The sequence below is a fragment of the Myotis daubentonii genome, chromosome 15, assembly GCF_963259705.1.
Source record: "Myotis daubentonii chromosome 15, mMyoDau2.1, whole genome shotgun sequence".
Taxonomy (NCBI): domain Eukaryota; kingdom Metazoa; phylum Chordata; class Mammalia; order Chiroptera; family Vespertilionidae; genus Myotis; species Myotis daubentonii.
In genome coordinates, this window is record NC_081854.1 from 47,032,132 (window position 1) to 47,049,982 (window position 17,851).

Below are 17,851 nucleotides of genomic sequence, written 5' to 3' on the forward strand. Positions count from 1 at the left end.
ATTCCAATTGTTTTGTTTGTTTGTTTTAAAAGAGTTTAAGTAACAGAGTCAATGTCTTTACCCTGACAATCTGGTAAGAGTTTGTCTGTAAAACCATTTCAATCCGGTGTCTTTAAGAGTGAGGGGGATGGTAACATATTCATCCTGTAAATTTGTAGTTTTGTATTAGATATCAGGGCATGTGCAAATTAACATTATGCCTTTCTAGTCACATGAACTGGATTATGCTTAGTAACAAACTTGAAATCTCAAGGTTGAACGCAAGGGACGTTTCCTTTTACTCACGTTACACAGTCTCCCAGGTGGTGGTAAGCAGGCTGCCCATCAGCCTCATGCAGAGCCACCAACCCCCACCTGGAACATTGCTGGCTGCTGGGGCGGGGTGTGTGTGTGTGTGTGTGTGTGTGTGTGTGTGTGTGTGTGTGTGCTGAAACTGATCATGGTTCCTAAAGGCTGCTGCCAGAAGTAACAGATGTCTCATCCACTCACCCTTCGTTGCCTAAACTCGGAAGTAGATCAGGTTTAGAGGGGCTTGAGACACAGATGATTTGGAGGCCCACTTTAAGGATGAAGATACAAAATTAAAGATATAAAGCTAGGTACAATAGTGCGTATTTAGAATGAGAAACACATTAAATTACAAATATAAAAAGTGTTCCCTTCTGTTTTTGCCTCCACTAAGATGGATCATTTTTGAACTTTAGTATGGTCACTTAATTCTGAAAAGTATACAAAGTTAATCTGAAATGTACTAGTAGATGTATGTCTGAACAGTTCAGATTTTAGATTGCCACTGCATTGTATCACGCATCATCATTTTATGATCAATATGCTCTTATACTACGTACATCGACGTTCTGATGAATATGTGTAGGAGGTCGTCACTGGAACATTCGTTTCTTCAGGCTGTTTCAATGCGTTGGAGAATTTTAACGCCATTTGCTTTGGGATTGTCGGACCTTGTCAGTTCAAGATTTGTCAGGTATGTCAGGATGTGAACTGACACATTGGGAGGCATGAACTGTAATCTCCTACACATATGTACTCGCTCTTTGTAGTATTGCCACAGGTTTCTGCCCTACAGACCCTGGAATTCTAATAAACTTTATTTTATGTGATTCCCAACAAAAAGGGAGACAATGTTGAGTGTGTTTATAACTGTATTACTGCATTATTGAATATATTCCTGATAGGGCACAACTTCCATTTAGATACCGATGAAACCACAATTGTCCACTTATAGTATCTCGCATTTGATGATCTGAAGAATTCTCCACAGATTAGCTTCTGGCTCCATATGTTTCAAACCCTGTTTCTCCTTCACCACCGACATACTTCTGTGGCATTGTAGGACCCACTTATCCTGTGAATTTTAGGGCCTGTTTCTTCATTATGATGTCAGATCAAAGCATCTCTGGAAGCCATTCTGACAGTGGGAAAGCTGTAGTAACCATATGCATGAAAGTGAGAGCGAAACCCCAATTTAACATACCCCTCACTCAACTTTTCATTTGCTGAATCCCCAAAATGCTTATTCTGTTCCATCACCACCTGGCAAAAGGAGTGGAGATAGTCAAGAAGTTGAGTGGTGAGTGCTGAGTTCAGAAGTTCTGCAGCTTCATTTATCATCTCGCGGATAAATCTGCCTTGGGAAAATCTCATAGCTCAAATCTCCAACCCCACTGTGTGCCTGCCACTATATATTAGAAAATTTTTAAATGTTTTTTAGTAACTTAATCAGCCAACCCCCACCCCTCCCTTCCTACTTTTTGATGCTGCCAATCATACTTAGCTGCAATTGTGGAAATCTGACAGCTTTTTAATATGAATTTATTTGTCAGCTATTTTTTATATGCTTTTTAATTGATTTTTTTTTGAGAGAGAGAGAGGGAGAGAGAGAGAGAGAGAGAGAGAGAGAGAGAGAGAGAGAGAGAGAGAGAAACATTGATGAGAGAGAAACATTGATTGGCTGCCTCCTGCAGCCCCCTACTGGGGTGTTAGTCCACAATCCGGGCATGTGCCCTGACCAGAATCAAACCAGCAACCTCCTGGTGCATGGGATGATGCTCAGCCAACTGAACCAGGGCTTAATTTTTAAAAACCTCTCCTTTAGAATGTGAGCTAAGGAGGAGGGAATTTTATGTTTTGTTCACTGCTATATTGAATGGACTGTTAGATTTGCATATTCTTGAAACCATTTTTATTTTAATATTTAAGAATGTAGGTGTTACCTTCCCACACAAATATGGTTGAAGTTAGCATACCAGAAACATTTGTAACTCATCAGTATAGTGTGTTATTTCTTGCCCAAGATTGCTAGATCCAATTACAGGGGTAAAAAAAAGTTTAGGGGTTTTCCTTATATGAACTATTTCTTTGTGAATTGCCTGCAAGTCAGGCATGTAATTCAGGTGGAGAATTAAAGTCTATGGTTCTGTAGAATATAAGAAACCATTAGGAAAAGCACAAAGTGTGTGCTTAAACACCCATATCTTTAATGTGCTGATTATAATAGAAATGTGAAAATACCACATATTGTTAGAAAAAGGTGTCTTTTTCTGTGAAAGTATTGGCAGTGGAAAAAGCAGAGCTACCCTTCCTTTTCTGTAGGGATGCTAGCAAGTACTCCAGGAATTGTTTTATGGGTTTTTAGTGGCTCCGTGAGCCCCCATTTGTTGGCTGTGTGCAAATTATTTTGCTTAGTATCTTAGGAGTAGAGAGAGATCGATGGGCTGTATCCTTAAAAAGCTCAGGAGGCATAATCCTATATAATAAAAGGCTAATATGCAAATCGACTAAACGGCAAAATGACTGGTCGCTATGATGCACACTGACCACTAGAGGGCAGATGCTCAACACAGGAGCTGTCCCCAGGTGGTCAGTGCACTCCCACAAGGGGAGCTCCTCTCATCCAGAAGCCAGGCTCACGGCTGGTGAGTGCAGTGGCGGGAACCTCTCCTGCCTCTGTGGCAGTGCTAAGGCTATCCGACTGCCGGCTTAGGCCTTCTCCCTAAGCTGTCAGCCAGACATCCCCCAAGGGCTCCCGGACTGCGAGACGGCGCAGGCTGTGCTGAGAGAGACACCCCCCCCCCATGTGCACGAATTTCGTGCACCGGGCCTCTAGTAGTAAGCATAAGAAAGGTAGAATTCAATCACAGAGGAGCAAGCTTTCCTGAGAGAGGGTGGAATCAGATATTGTCTGGCAATGAGAGACACAGTCAGGGAAGGCACAGGGAGGAGGTGGCATTGAGTAGAGCATTGAAAGGCACGAGTGGGTCTACAGTAGGTGGAGAAGGGCCCCAGAACAGCATGTGCTTCCCATGCTTGAATCATCTGAGGATCTTGTAGAAAATGCAGATTTTGACTCTTTTGGTCAAGGAAGGGGGAAGTAGAGGTTTTGCATTTCTAACAAGCTCCCTGGTGAGGCTGATGTCTGGCTCGAAGGACAGATCTGGAACCACCGAGCTGCCTCCCTGTACATCCTTGACCTTTGAGGTGAGGTCTAGACTGGAAACTGGTGTAGGCTTGACATAAGGTAGGTTGTGAAGTGCTTGGTTAAAGAGGTGAAGTAGAGGCCAGGAGCTCATTCCGATCTGGTTTTAGGTGTGAGAACTCCATGCCGTTCTTTGATCACAGGGCCATTAACTCAGCCTTTGTGTGGGCTTCCTCCTTTTCCTGAATTCTTCCTTTCAAAGTTCACCTGGTAATTTCCAATGATATCTATTTGACTTCATGATGGTCTCCAATCTCTTGGGACATATTGTTAAAATGTAACTTTGATCCTTCAGAAAAAAATTGATTCTATTATTGGTATATTTAACAATGATTTTTATCAACTGCCAGTCTATCTTTTTGTGATCCAGTCCAGTGATAAACTTTTAAAAACCATAGCTCATGAATTAACTAAATGGGCCTCCTTTTTAGAGTAGAGACTATAAATTAGAAACCTGTGTAGACAGTGTCCACTTACTCATGGCAGAGATAGAACTACTAGTAAAAAGAAATCACAGAGACCTTCCTTTCTGCTTCTTCGCAAGGGCTACACCGTAACAGACTGGATTCAGTGTACTGTGGCGGGGCTTAGCTGTCCACACGAGGAATTTGATAACGGCTCTATACCTTTACATCCTCATGTAAGAATTGAACCAGGTCACACTCCTGACAGTGATAACCGCCGTCCCCAGAGGGAACCTCTGTGGCTGCATATGGTGGTGGTGGTGGGTTTTATTTAAATGTGACAGGCACCTGTGTCCCCGGATGTGTACTAAACCTACAGACACATGCTATGTTTCCAATCTTCTTCCTAGATCTTGGCCCTGATTGCGTTCATCTGCATAGAGACCATCATGGAATGCTCCCCGTGTGAAGGCCTCTACTTTTTTGAGTTTGTGAGCTGCAGTGCGTTTGTGGTGACCGGGGTCTTGCTGATTCTGTTCAGTCTCAACCTTCACATGAGGATCCCCCAGATCAACTGGAACCTGACGGTGAGTACAGTCACCGCCCTCCGACTGTGAAAGGATCGGCTGCTGCTTGGCTCCAGGGAGAGTGGGAACCGCTCCATGTCGTGTTTGGTTCCAGTTCATTGCGGTACTGAAATACTCCACTGTCATTCAGCTGTGAAATGTTACATTTCTTTCCTGAGTTGAATAAAACTACAACTTAAATGGAATCTTCACTAATGGCAGAAACATCATAACAATTGTTTTGACCTTTTTGAAGATATCATTTCAATTTCATGATCTTCTGAGATTAGTGATGTTGATATGTGTACAGAATATGGGAAAGAGAAAATAGAATTAATGCATTTTTGCATATATTTTATACCGGACCCAAAAGCCATTTATAAAAGAATTGATTCGGGAAGAATTGAAACTATGAATGAAATGGCAATAACTTGCAAAGCCTAAGGATATTATCAAATTCAAAGCAACTGGGAGGACTGGAAGGTAGGGTTAGTGTTTGATCAGTCTTGACTGGAAATGTGTGCTCTTCTCCCTGTGGTTTGGGTTCCTAACCCTGTTTGACAGCCTTGTCCTCCAATCAGCATGGGAAGCTCCTGGCTGGTCACTCCCAGGCCTTTTCCTGGACGTGTGTTACTTGTCTTTACTGTGCTAAACGAGGGGAACTTAATAGCACTTGGTTTTCTTGGTATTTCTCTGCAAGTGAGCATGTGCGGGAGCTCAGAGGGAATCGTTCAGGGAAACACAGGAAGCAGTCAGCTGCCTCAGCCTCTGGGCCTGTGGGAGGAAGACCCCGTGGGCCCACAGCTTCTAAGAGGGCAGCAGAGGAGGGGAGGGCGCTGAGACCAGCTGCCTCAGGAGAGCGCCTCTCTCTTGGCTGGTGCAGCACCATGGAAGTGTGGCCCCTGTGAGGGAGCTGGGGAGGAGGCCGGAGCTGGTCACCTTGCCTCGCAGGGCCACTCCCAGGTGATCCTGTGGGGTGCCCAGAGGAGAGGGTCTTCCGACAGGAGGCTCTCTGTGTTGTTCAGACTCTTTTAGGAGGAAAAATAAGAGCAGAGCTGAACCAGGAAAGTTGATGTCAGTTGAAGACTCGGTTTTGTCTCAGCATTGGACACTGAGAAAAATGTGATTTAAATTTAAACTCTAAAACCTCAAGATAGTGGAGGCATTTTGTCTGAGTTTTTATGACAGGTTTTAATGTCTCAACTATTTTTTTTTTAACTTTTTTTTTAATATATTTTATTGATTTTTTACAGAGAGGAAGGGAGAGAGATAGAGAGTTAGAAACATCGATGAGAGAGAAACATCGATCAGCTGCCTCCTGCACATCTCCTACTGGGGATGTGCCCGCAACCCAGGTACATGCCCTTGACCGGAATCGAACCTGGGACCTTTCAGTCCACAGGCCGACGCTCTATCCGCTGAGCCAAACCGGTTTTGGCTCTCAACTATTTTTAAGATAAAGTTTGTGTTTTCCACAGGAAAATGCTTACAGAGTTGTGATCTAAATTGATAGCGTAGTAAACAGATAGCAGAGAGAACCTCGTAAACCTCCCCGCAAAAAGGCAAGCTCTGTGGGTTTTATAGTTGTTTTGTTTTAGATGTTAGTTTTTATGTGTAGGCCTCTGATGTTATAAATATTAGCTTGTTCAAATTTGTTTTGAACACTGTACAAATCAAACCTATTTGTGGGCCAGATATGGCCAATAGGCCTGGAGTTAGCACCCTCTAGACCAGATCCCCTTGATCTGTTATTGGAGTTACTTGGGCTCACACCTGTACTTACTAGTGTGTTACTGGAGGAGGGACTCGAAAACATGTGTCTGTGAGGGTGACCTTCCTTTGCTTCTGTTAGCATAGGAGGGCTGCAGCCGTGGTGTTTCAGGGACCAAACAGGAAACATGGAGTGGCTGGTTATGAGACTGCAGGGAGTGGGGACAGCTGTGGCAAACTGGAGAACATGCATCTTATTGAGTACACAGCCCATTGAAAGTATTTTATTTTATTATTGTTATTATTTAATATATATCTTTATTGATTTCAGAGAGGAAGGGAGAAAGAGAAAGAGCTAGAAACATCAGTGATGAGAGTGAATCATTGACTGGCTGCCTCCTGCACGGCCCCTACTAGGGATCAAGCCTGCAACCCGGGCATGTGCCCTTGACCGGAATCGAACCTGGGACCCTTCAGTCCTCAGGCGGATGCTCTATCCACTAAGCCAAACCAGCCAGGGCCCATTAAAAGCATTTTTTAAAAATTTAGTACCAATGTTTACTAATATCCCCCCTCCTCACCCCCTAATCCACATCTGAGGGCATGCCTGGATGTGCCCCTAGCATAAGTGGAACAACACAGAGTAAGAGCCTTGGTTTTATTTCGAGGCCAAGGAGCTCAAGCAGCAGTACTCCGGTTTTAAGCTTTTTAAACTGTGCAAGTGATAAGTGGTTGTTATAGAAAAACTGGAAGATACAGATATTAAAATAGAATAAATAAAACCATGTGATCACACAAGAGAAATGAAAACATGTCTGCAGAAAAGCTTCCACATGCCAGGATGATTTGAATGAGTTTTTAAAAGACAACAATAGAACTCTAAGTGGTCATTAGTGTGCATGTCCTCGATAGGTTAGCAGGTTGGGTTTCTGTAATAAGTCATTGAGAAATGGTGACGTGGGTTTTGCTGTGGTGGTTTATCCAGTAGCATCAGACACTGTTACGGTGTTTGCCTTCCTTTGTACAACCAACACCCCCGGGCCATTGAGGCAAAGCTATGGAGCCAGCACAGAGGCTGGGTGTTGTGCTTGTTTTGAAAGTTCTTCAATGGCTTTCAGGGCAAAGCATGAGATGCTTCTTTTCAAGTGATTTTATTTATCTTTTTCTTTAGGATTTGGTCAACACTGGACTCAGCACTTTCTTTTTCTTTATTGCTTCCATTGTACTGGCTGCTTTAAACCACAAAGCTGGAGCAGAAATTGCTGCCGTGGTAGGTGAACCCAGGTGGTTAAAACACGGGCTGATTTGTGTACTTCTTGTGACTTGCTCTCCTCTGTCCCCTAATATGTGTCCTACTCATTGTCCTTTAGCTTTTTCTTTGCTAATGAAATTGTTATTGGGCCAATGGAGGTCCCAGTCCCTTCAGCGCTATGGTTCTCAAAGTGTGGTTCCTGGAACAGCAGCCTCAGCATCACCCAGAAACTTGTTAGAAATGCCATTCTCAGGCTCCCCCAGAGCTACTGAATCAGAAATGTGTTTTAACCTGCCTCCAGCTGATTCAGGGGCGCACTCAGGTTTGAGAACCACTGCTCTAGTCTGTTTCCACCGGGACCCTGGATGTCTGTCTGTTAGTGGTGTTGCTTTATCAAGCCTTACTGGCCGGTGTGGCGGTCTTAATAGTCAGATGACATTTTTGCTCTTCAGGGTAGAGTGCCCTGGGGGGTGGGGTGGGAACCAAACTGTCTCTGTGCTCTGCATTTCTGTATTGTTCTGTATTTACAGAGAATATGTAGCGTTTTTTGTAATGGGGGGGATTAAAAGGTTCCTGAAAAATATTAAACACGCTGCTCTCCCAGGTGTCACTCAGTAGATTCATCAGTTGTTATTAACTAAGCCAAACCTGCTGCTTCTCACCCTGGAGCTGCCCAGGTGACAGGCAGCTGGAGAGCAGGTGGGGGTTCGAGGGCTGTGCTTTGGAATGTCAGGCCTTATGGCTTGAGTTGTTATTATACTTGAGCCCCTGATTTTTTTTTTTTTTATATATATATATTTTTTTTATTGCTTAAAGTATTACAAACGGTATTACATATGTATCCATTTTATCCCCCCGCCCTAGACAGTCCCCTAGCCTCCCCTATCACCCAGTGTCTTATGTCCATTGGTTATGCTTATATGCATGCATACAAGTCCTTTAGTTGATCTCTTACCCCCCTACCTCCTGCCCCCCAACCCTCCCCGGCCTTCCCGCTGCAGCTCGACAATCTGTTTGAGGCAGCTCTGCCTCTGTATCTATTATTGTTCAAAAGTTTATAATGGTCTCTATTGTCCACGAATGAGTGAGATCATGTGGTATTTTTCCTTTATTGACTGGCTTATTTCACTTAGCATAATGCTCTCCAGTTCCATCCATGACGTTGCAAATGGTAAGAGTTCCTTCCTTTTTACAGCAGCATAGTATTCCATCGTGTAGATGTACCACAGTTTTCTAATCCATTCATCTACTGATGGGCACTTAGGCTGTTTCCAGATCTTAGCTATGGTGAATTGTGCTGCTATGAACATAGGGAGCCCCTGATTTTTTGTGTGCATGGGATTTTGTCTACATGTATTTTCTCATCTGGGACCAGTGACCATGAAGGTGCTGTAAAAGAGTCATTAAAATTTTTTTAATTGATTTTAAATATGTTTTTATTGGTTTCAGAGAGAGGAAGGGAGAGGGAGAGATAGAAACATTAATGATGAGAGACAATCATCCGGTCGGCTGCCTCCTACATACCCTCTACTGGGGATGGAGCCTGCAACCCAGGCATGTACCCTAACTGGGAATTGAACCATGACTTCCTGGTTCATAGGTTGATGCTCAACCACTGAGCCACACCGGCTGGGCAAAAGGCATTTTTGTAATAAAAAAGATCCAAAATACTTTGTGTGAAACCTTAGGCTGTCTTCAGGTCAGGGAGGACTTCTATAGGTCACATGACTATAGATTTGGCCACGGTCTGACAGCTAAACATTCAGCCGGGCCAGGTGTTGGGGGCATAGCTGTAAGCTGCTCAGGGTCCTGCCCAGACACCTTGTAGACTGCTGATGTGTCTGAGGACTATCCATGCCTGTTTCTCGTAGATATTTGGCTTCTTGGCAACAGCGGTGTATGCGGTGAACACATTCCTGGCCGTGCAGAAATGGAGAGTCAGCATCCACCAGCAGAGCGCCAATGACTACATCCGAGCCCGCACTGAGTCCCGGGACGTGGATGGGCGCCCGGAGATCCAGCGCCTGGACACATGAGGGCCCAGCAGGGTCCTCCCTCATCCTCGTGCCCGTCCTTTCAATCAAGTTTTCTTTCCCTCGTCACGACAGATTCTCATGTGTTTAAGCTGAATTTTGTCCTCTTTGGTAAAGTTCATTTTGGGAAAGGTCCCCCGCCCCCCCCAGAGTGGCCCTGTTAGCAGGTATGTGAGGCCGAGAGCCCCTGCACCCTGCTGTGTAGACAGAAGTGGGTGGGAGAGACCTACGGGTTCTCCAGCGTTTGGTGGCCGTGGGAGCAGCCGGCCTCCCTGGCTGCCATGTCCACTTTAGGTCTTCACCGGCCCTGAGCACAGGCTTCCTCCCCATCTGACTGAGCCACCCTATCATACGCATTTGTGACAAGTCAAGACTTTGGATTAAATGGGGGCCGCCACGAGGGGGGAAGTCAAGGAAGGAAGGTACAAGGTTGGAACAGTCTGTCAGCAGTGATTCCTGGGCAGCCCCCATAGTGCGCTCCATCAGCGTTAGTCTTGCTGCCAGGATCCCCCCTACTGCCTGTCTTCCATGCCCCGGGCGTTGAGACAGCCAGCACAGGCCCGGCAGCCACGCGTGGCACTGAGGGTTTCAGTGAGGGGTATGCTGGTGGAGCTCTGGGCTGGGGCTGGACTTTCTGGGGGTGGTCAAAGCTGGTGTCCCCTTGGGACAGCTCACAGGACTGTTGACATGCAGGAGGGTTACCTTTCACTTCCCACCTGCTGAGAAAACACTCGATTCTTGCTCAAATGAATCACCTCCCTGAATCCCAGATTCTCCTCCAGGAATATGGGGACCATCTTGTTTTTCGCTCTCCTGACTACCCTTAATGCTTTGAGGCTGCATTGCAGATTTCCTATCATTTTACCTCCGCAGGTAAAATTCAGGAAAGAAACGCAGTCCATCCCGCCAGCCAGACACTTGCCCGTTTGGACCGCAGGTGGGGACACCCCTCTGTTTTAGATACGTGCTCGCTTCAATGACCTGAGAAGAGCTCTAAAGTGATTCTGTGTAGACTTGTCTAGGATTCGAAAATACTTGAATTTGCACCATGACATCCTTCCATTGATATTTGAGAAGCATGAACGAATTGAAGCTTTTCAGGGTCCTAACTATGAACATCCATCTTGGAGGTTGTTGGGAAGAAATCTAGGTCTGTCAGATTTTTGAACTGATTCTTGATAAAGTGAAGATTATTGTGGTGAAGGAGTTAAATGAGCCCCTCTGTTGCTGTAGTGTTGTTGTCTTTTTCTTCCTGTTGGAGATTAATTGTATCTTTTATGGGAAAATTGTTTTAACTTGTCAGGTTTTCACTCTGAGCTGTTTTTAATGTTTACAAACCTCACTCTAGCTCTAATGTTTTGTGATTAGCTCTCACCAAGGAAAAAACAGTTACTGCTGGTGGGAAAGTGGGAAGATCTCGCAGTAACTCGGAGAACCCCCAGGAGCTTGTGCTAGCGAGCGATCCCAGCCTTGGCAGCGTTCTGTGTGATGAGAGAGAGAACAGGGATATGTCTTTGGGGGTGGCGGGAGGAGAGCGTGCGTGGGAAAGCGTCTGTGCGTGTGTGGCATTGCATTCTTCATAAAGAGCAGCGTTGGGGGATTGATCAGGTGGCTGGGGATGCCTAGGAAATGGTACTATGCTGTCTCTGAGGGGGCGGGGTTAGGGGTTAGCTCCCTGAACTGAACACTCGGTACAATCTGAGTTCTGCTGCAGTTCCTGCCATGGGCACCGGCCCAGGTCACATGTGCAAGCCCCTTGTCTGCTTCAGGGGCCATGGCTGCGGGTGCAGACCCAGCTGGTCTGGGCGTAACTCACCTCCCTCTGCTCCCCCAGAGGGCAGCCAGGCCTGGTCACAGCGGGGTGTGCTGCCCAGAGGGTCTGATGGAGCCCTCTCTCCGTGTCTGTCCTGGGGCAGTACAGGTCACGCTTCACAAACTTTGAACCTATTCTATATAGTGATTTTTTGAGGCGATTCTAACATCTGGATTTTATCTGTTCATTTTATGTATTTATTTTGCATTTTTGAGTGTGTATGCCTAATCAAAATTGGGCTTATCTCACTCTGCGAGTTCCATTTAAAAAGGGGGTCACAAAGACTCGGCCTGGCATTAAATGGGGCCCACTTGGAAGGACCACCCTGTACTTTATCAGAAATCTCCTGCCGGGAATCATGTTACTTGGCCTCAATAAAAAGCCGCCTTTGAAGTGAGATTGAAGAAAAGAATACCATTCAGGCAGGATTGCTGCCCAAGTTTTCCCAAGTCACTTGCATGGGACCAGTTTACCGTCCGGGGAAAGGAGCCTCCTGGCCTCCTGGGCTGTGCTGTCGGCTACAAGAAACCGATCTGCAGCCACGGACACTGTGACGGCTGACGATGAGGAAGAGTGATGACACCGAGCACCCCCGAGCGACTTAGGAGTTAATGTGCATCTTAGTGTTAGAATCTTTGGAATAATTTATGTCCCTGTAACTATTTAATATCCTTTGTGCCATGAGGCTCTCCCATGGAGTTTGTAAATATATTTCTTTCTATTTAATGAGCTCTCTAGCTGGTGTGATGCACCGCCATCCATCTCGTCACCCGTGGCAGTGTGGTGGTGAGAAGGTGTGAAGGGCGTGTGCTTGTCCAGGTGGATGTAAAGACACCGCGTTCTTCTTACGTTGCCTCTGTCCAAACAAGACCATCTAGATTTCGGGGGGCCTGTGGCACTTCTTTTTTTGGCAAATTAAAGGAAGCGTGTTTTTGCATTTAATAGTTCCAATGTGGGTCACTGTCAGTTTGTTTTGGGGTATTTTCAGACTGAGGCAATCTTAGTGTTTCTCAATTTTCTGGTGGGATGATAATGGCTTTCATGGTCTGTGCCAAACCTGAAGAGAGCTACAGTTGCTTTGTGCATTTGAATTTGTTCCTAGCAACTGTATGGTTGAAACCCTCAAGCATTTGGTGGTTTTAGATGGATGCAAACACTGACGTCTTCAGAGAAAGTTTATCTTGGCTCGGATTTGGTGGATGTGTTATTTTTTCTCTCTGATTCTCCTTTATCTTCCCTTAATACTGAATGAAGGCCTGAAAGGAAATACCTTCTCCCTTTCATACAGAGAGATTGCAATCATGAAAGCGCAAAGGCACTTGGCCCCATATATAGCTGGGGAAGGACCAAGGCATTTATAGGTTAAAATCTCATAAGAACCCGGCATGCATGGCTCAGTGGTTGAGCATCAGCCTATGAACTAGGAGGTCTCGGGTTCGATTCCCGGTCAGGGTACATGCCTGGGTTTCGGGCTCAGTCCCCAGTGTGGGGGCTGTGCAGAAGGCAGCCAGTCAATGATTCTCTCTCATCGTTGATGTTTCTATCTCTCTCTCCCTCTCCCTTTCTCTCTGAAATCAATAAAAATATATTTGAGAGATTACCTCTGCCTAGAGAAAGGCAAGAATGTAGTAGCCTGCCCAGTCCCAATATTTATCCATGTCTTCCTTGGCAACCTGAACTGAAGGGCCGGCATCAGAGAGCCCAGCCTGGCCACAGGGAAGCCAGCGAGGGCCCGGCGTGGCTCTGAGGGCTTGGCTTGGGGAGGTGGACAACACTCATGGCCCTTTGGGTACCATTACTGTCCCCTAGTAGGAACGCTTAAGTCCCTGGGTGGGTATGGAGTGTATCTGACCTCCACCCTGTGCTGGAAGGCTTCTGATGAGAGCTTTGTGACTCAGTTGAAACATTCCGACTCTTTTCTTATTTCATTTCTTACCTGAGGATATGTTTTCCATTGATTTTAGAGAAACATCGATGCGAGAGAAACATCCATACACACCCGGACCGGGGATAGAACCCGCAACCTGGTATGTGCCCTGACCGGGAATTGAACCCGCCAACCTTTGGTGTACGGCACATCACTCCAACCAATTGAGCCACACCAGCCAGGGCATTCCTACCTTTTTAAAGCAGGCAGCTTCATCTACCTTCTTGAAGGTTTCTTTAATTCAGACTTGGGGTTAAGCCATAGCTGGTCTTGGAGGAGAGGAGGCAGTCTTCTGTCTGCATGTGTCTGTGAATTCTGCCTGCAATGAGTGCGCCTTGAGTGTCCTCCCCCCTCCCCCACCCCGCCCCCCTCTTGTCGTGTCCTGTGTGTGGCCCAGCCTCACCCTTCCTTACAGGCACCCGCGCTGATTGGGAAGAACCCTCTCCGTGTGTTTAAGGGGCGGGCCGGGGTCTAACGTCCGGCTGTGTGAGATTTCCTGTGGGTGGTTCTTAGAATCCATCCTAACGGGTGAGCAGGGTGTGGAGACACACGTGGCTAACAGTGACTCTGGGAGGCAGTGGCAGCTTATGTGGTTCCAGGGGGGCCATCCCTGTTCACAACAAAGCAGCAGGAAGTCGCTGTGCGATGGCCTGGTTCTCATTTTCTCCATATCTCATTTATAGGGAAATGACGGCATTGAACAGGTAGTAAAAGGCACAAACACTTTCTAGGGTGAGGGCTGCTGCCGATTGATTCTCGTGAGCAAATGAGGTCTCCAGCCACTTTTTTATTTCTCAGCGAAGTTTGCAGAACCCAGGGCTCTCTCTTCCCCACGTCTTGCTTGTTTTATCAGCACCCACTTTGAGGACCAGAAGGGTGAGAGGCTGGTGAGGTGGGAGCTGGGGCAGGTCTGAGAGGTGAGGGGAGGGGGCCCCTTCGGCCAGGCTCTGTCTGCTGTGGGGCTGTTGATAACACTAGACTGGTGACCGACCCAAGAAGTCTTGAAAAGATGGACTTGCTTAGCTACCTTCCTCTCCCCTTGTCTTCGGGAAAGCGAGGCCTTGAGTTCTGGAATCAGCTTGAGAGCCAGAGCTGGACGTAGGGCCCATGTGCCTTGGTGCCCGGAGGGGCTCTGGGTGGTGTTTGGGAACTCGCAGGTCTGGCAGGGTGACTTGGATTCTGGTTTCGGTGCCACCTTAGAGCGGACTCAGACCGAACACTGCCTTGTAAGCTTCCCAGCTCTTTACAAAACCGCGTGCTTTTTCTCTTATCAGATAGTGCTGAAATCATAAGAACGGTCTGGTTGAGAAGGTAATCTGAAATATTTGGACCTTTACATTTCTTTCATTTCGAAACTGTCTCTGAAAGAAAATACCCTCACATTCTGTTAGATCTAGAACTGTATTCTGAAAGCAAATGTTCTGTTTGACTTGTTCTCACACCAGTGAATGGCACTTATCCCCCCCGGCCTGAAACAGAGCAGTGGGCCCGGTAGATTTTCCCTTTTTTGGTCTAGTCTATATTCTTACTCCATTTAGATATAATTTCTCAATCTGGGTGATGTTTTTTTCTAGTTTACCTTATTCCATAGGCATAAGAGTAAAGAAAAGTTACCCACAAGCCCACTAAGTTTGAATGAATCAATGGCAGTTTGCCTAGAATAAAGTTTATATTATGGATCCTTGATTAGTCTGTCTTTTTCATAGGGTTAGTTTGTTGTCTACTTTTTGTTGTTATTAATCTTCAGTTGAGGATATTTTTTCCCCCCATTGATTTTTAGAGAGAGTGGAAGGGAGGGGGAGAGACACAGAGAGAGAAACATCGATGTAAGAGAGACACATCGATTGGTTGCCCCCTGCACGTGCCTGACCAGGGCCAGGGATTGAGTCTGCAACCGAGGTATGTGCCTTTGACAGGAATCAAACCCGAGACCCTTCCGTCTGCGGGCCGATGCTCTATCCACTGAGCAAAATTGTCTACATTTTTGATGCCAAGACTTTAGTTCAGACACCCCGGAGTGGTTTGGGCTGCATTACACTCACAGGCTGGGGGCCTTCATTAAGGGTTAATAGCCTGGGCTCTAGTGAGCTATCAGCACTTGTATGGTTCTCAGCTAGCGGAGGAAATTGTCTCAGATGACCTTTGTTGGTGGGATTAGTGTGAGGCCCAAAGCTTCTTTTCCTACGTGTGCCTCGGAGGAGAGAAGGTGTGACATAGTTGATTCCGTAATAATCTGAAACCCAGTAGGAAGCACCTCCTTTTATTAGAAAAGCCACTGAAGGGAAGGCCAGGCGGTAAGGCCTGTGTGGGGACCTGGTGCCCATGCCAGGCAGGGCCAGGTCTCGCTGGGGCTGCCTCCCTCTGTGGGCCATTTTGCTTCCCTGCCTTTTCCAGAATCGATTTGCAAGTTTCAAGATTCTGTTCCCATCTCTGCAGAAGTGAGGCAGGCGAATGTTCGGGGTTTGAAGGGAGAACTGGCTGGCCCACGGGCTGGGGAGGCTGACTCTGAGGACAGGATGCCTGGCAGGCCCCCCAAGCTGGCCCAGCCCCTCAGAGGGGCCACCTGCTTCCAACTCTTTGACCCCATAAACCCACTTAAAAATGCGTCTTCAGATCCTGTCTCACAATGAAATGGCGTGTGCGGATAAAGCCAGTGCTTTTCATAACCTGATTTTTGATGTGGTTTCCTCTAAGAGAACGCTAGGGATCGAAACTATTTGTATATGTTGCAATTTGTAGGGGTTCAGGAACCCATGGCAAAAACACTTAACTAATTTATTACAGGTATGACTGTCCCCACCCCGCCCCCCCAGGCAGGCAGTTCTGTCTTTGTATATTTTAAGACAAATAATAATCACTTCACCTTGGTGCCTTCCGTGTGTCGGTCACGTAAACACTTGTTAATCATGGAATTGAAAGAAAGATGTACATTTAGTTAAACCAGATAACACTATTTTTGTAGCATGATTTTAGATTGTGTCCTTTTAATGTTGCTTTCAGCAGTGCTGGTTTTGCGGTTGGCCATTTTCCCCGTAAACTTCCTATGTTTTTAAAAAGGAAAAGACAAAAACCACCCCTGGTTGTTCCTAGCTCCCCTCTGCTGCTCCGTCCCCCATGTCTTGTTTCCGCTTATTTAAACAGTCTGAGAGTAAGAGTATATTTCTGTGAAATAATTCTTAATCAGCATATCTGCATTGGGCATTTTTTAAACCCCTTGTTCAGTCGAGGGAGCCACTGCTCACCCGGTGAGAGGAACGCGGTTCCACTGGAAAAGAACAGAACAGCACAGCATTCTCGGTGCTCTGACTTCCCTTCTCTGGGGCTAAGCCGCGAAAAGGCCCGTTGTCCGGGGCTAGTGAGCCAGGGGGTGTTTGCCGGCCTGGCTTTGCTGCTTGCATCTGCGGGACCCGCCCCCCCTCCATCCCCACCCCTGCTGGTCCCGGGCTCACCTTCCACTGGATCTGATTGGTTGGTGGACCTGGGTAGGCTCGAGGCCCTGTGGGGTTTGGGGCCTGAACAAAACAGATTCCCTGCTCTGAGGAGCTTGATGACATCACTACAGGATCGCACTCTAGATGCCCCCTCCTGCTGCCCCACCCCCGCAGGACACGAAAAATCTTGAGGAAACTAGCTGAGCCGTTGCAACATGAAGGAATGGATTTACTGAAACAAAACTGTAGCTTTTTTGTCCTTTCTGAAGGGCCAGAATATGTAATTTTTTTCTAACAAAGGAAGTCAAGTCAGGTGGCTGGTACTCTAGGTGATCACTCATTGGCACTTGGCCCAGAGGTTCTTTGGGGGAGTCAGGTTAATTTAATAACCGTTACACTTTCCTTCGCAAACGCCTATTTCCTTTAACAGTTTAGACACAGCTGGGGGGTGTTCTGAGGTGATCCCATGTGGTAAACTTTGGTTTATGCTGTTGGCTGGTCAGAGCTCCCACCCTGGCTTCTCAACCGACCCGGGCACCCTGGGGTGGGCACCCCCGCTCTGACCGGCTCTGGGGCTGGACTCTGCCCACTTGGAGTGGTTTGGGGCCCCAAAGCCTTGGCTCCTGTTGGTTTGTCCCAGCAGCAGACAAAGCCTCACATTGCCCTCAGTCCCCCCTTTTTCTTTTGAAGGACCAATTTTTCATGGTACTTGTCCTGATTGTTTTCATAGTGTTCAAGTCTGTATTTTTGTATGTAGAGGGAAATAATTTTCTCAACACTAACCGCTAATATTGTATTAAATTGTCATGAAGGAGTTCTTGTTTAATAAACGGACATGTAAAAATGGTCTCTTTCCCTGCTCTGACTTACTCCCTCCCCTTCAAAGGCTGGGGACCCACTTCCTGCAACGGGCCTGTTAGGTGGAGGTTGAACACAACCAGCATCCACCGGACGAGGCCCCCGTGGGACAGGTGTTGACAGGTAGCTGGGCTGGGGCTGGTGAGGCCGAGCAGAATCCCCCCCTCCCCCGGCCTCCGCACATTCCCCTCTCACACACATTCTCAGAACGTGTGTGTGTGTGTGTGTGTGTGTGTGTGTGTGTGTGTGTGTGTAACCCGGGGCAGAAAGCTTGCTCCTTCCCATAGGCCTGGGCCAAAGTGCTGGCCAGGCTGCCCCCAGGCTCTGATTCTGAGGTCCCTTGTGCAACCAGTTCCCAACCACC

General features: G+C 46.9%; 1 protein-coding gene across 2 annotated transcripts in view; it reads left to right on the forward strand.

Moving 5' to 3' along the window:
* The window catches only part of CMTM4 (CKLF like MARVEL transmembrane domain containing 4), a 46,674-nt gene extending 29,198 nt beyond the window's left edge, over window positions 1–17,476 (forward strand). Inside the window, exons 2-4 of one of the 2 annotated variants that reach the window (XM_059667861.1) lie at window positions 4,308–4,484; window positions 7,345–7,443; window positions 9,297–17,476. In XM_059667861.1, coding sequence (XP_059523844.1) covers window positions 4,308–4,484; window positions 7,345–7,443; window positions 9,297–9,461 — 441 coding nt within the window. In that variant the 3' untranslated portion in view covers window positions 9,462–17,476. The remainder of the gene's footprint in view (window positions 1–4,307; window positions 4,485–7,344; window positions 7,444–9,296) is intronic. The other variant, XM_059667862.1, reaches the window with a different exon arrangement.
* The last annotated feature ends 375 nt before the right edge of the window (window positions 17,477–17,851 follow it).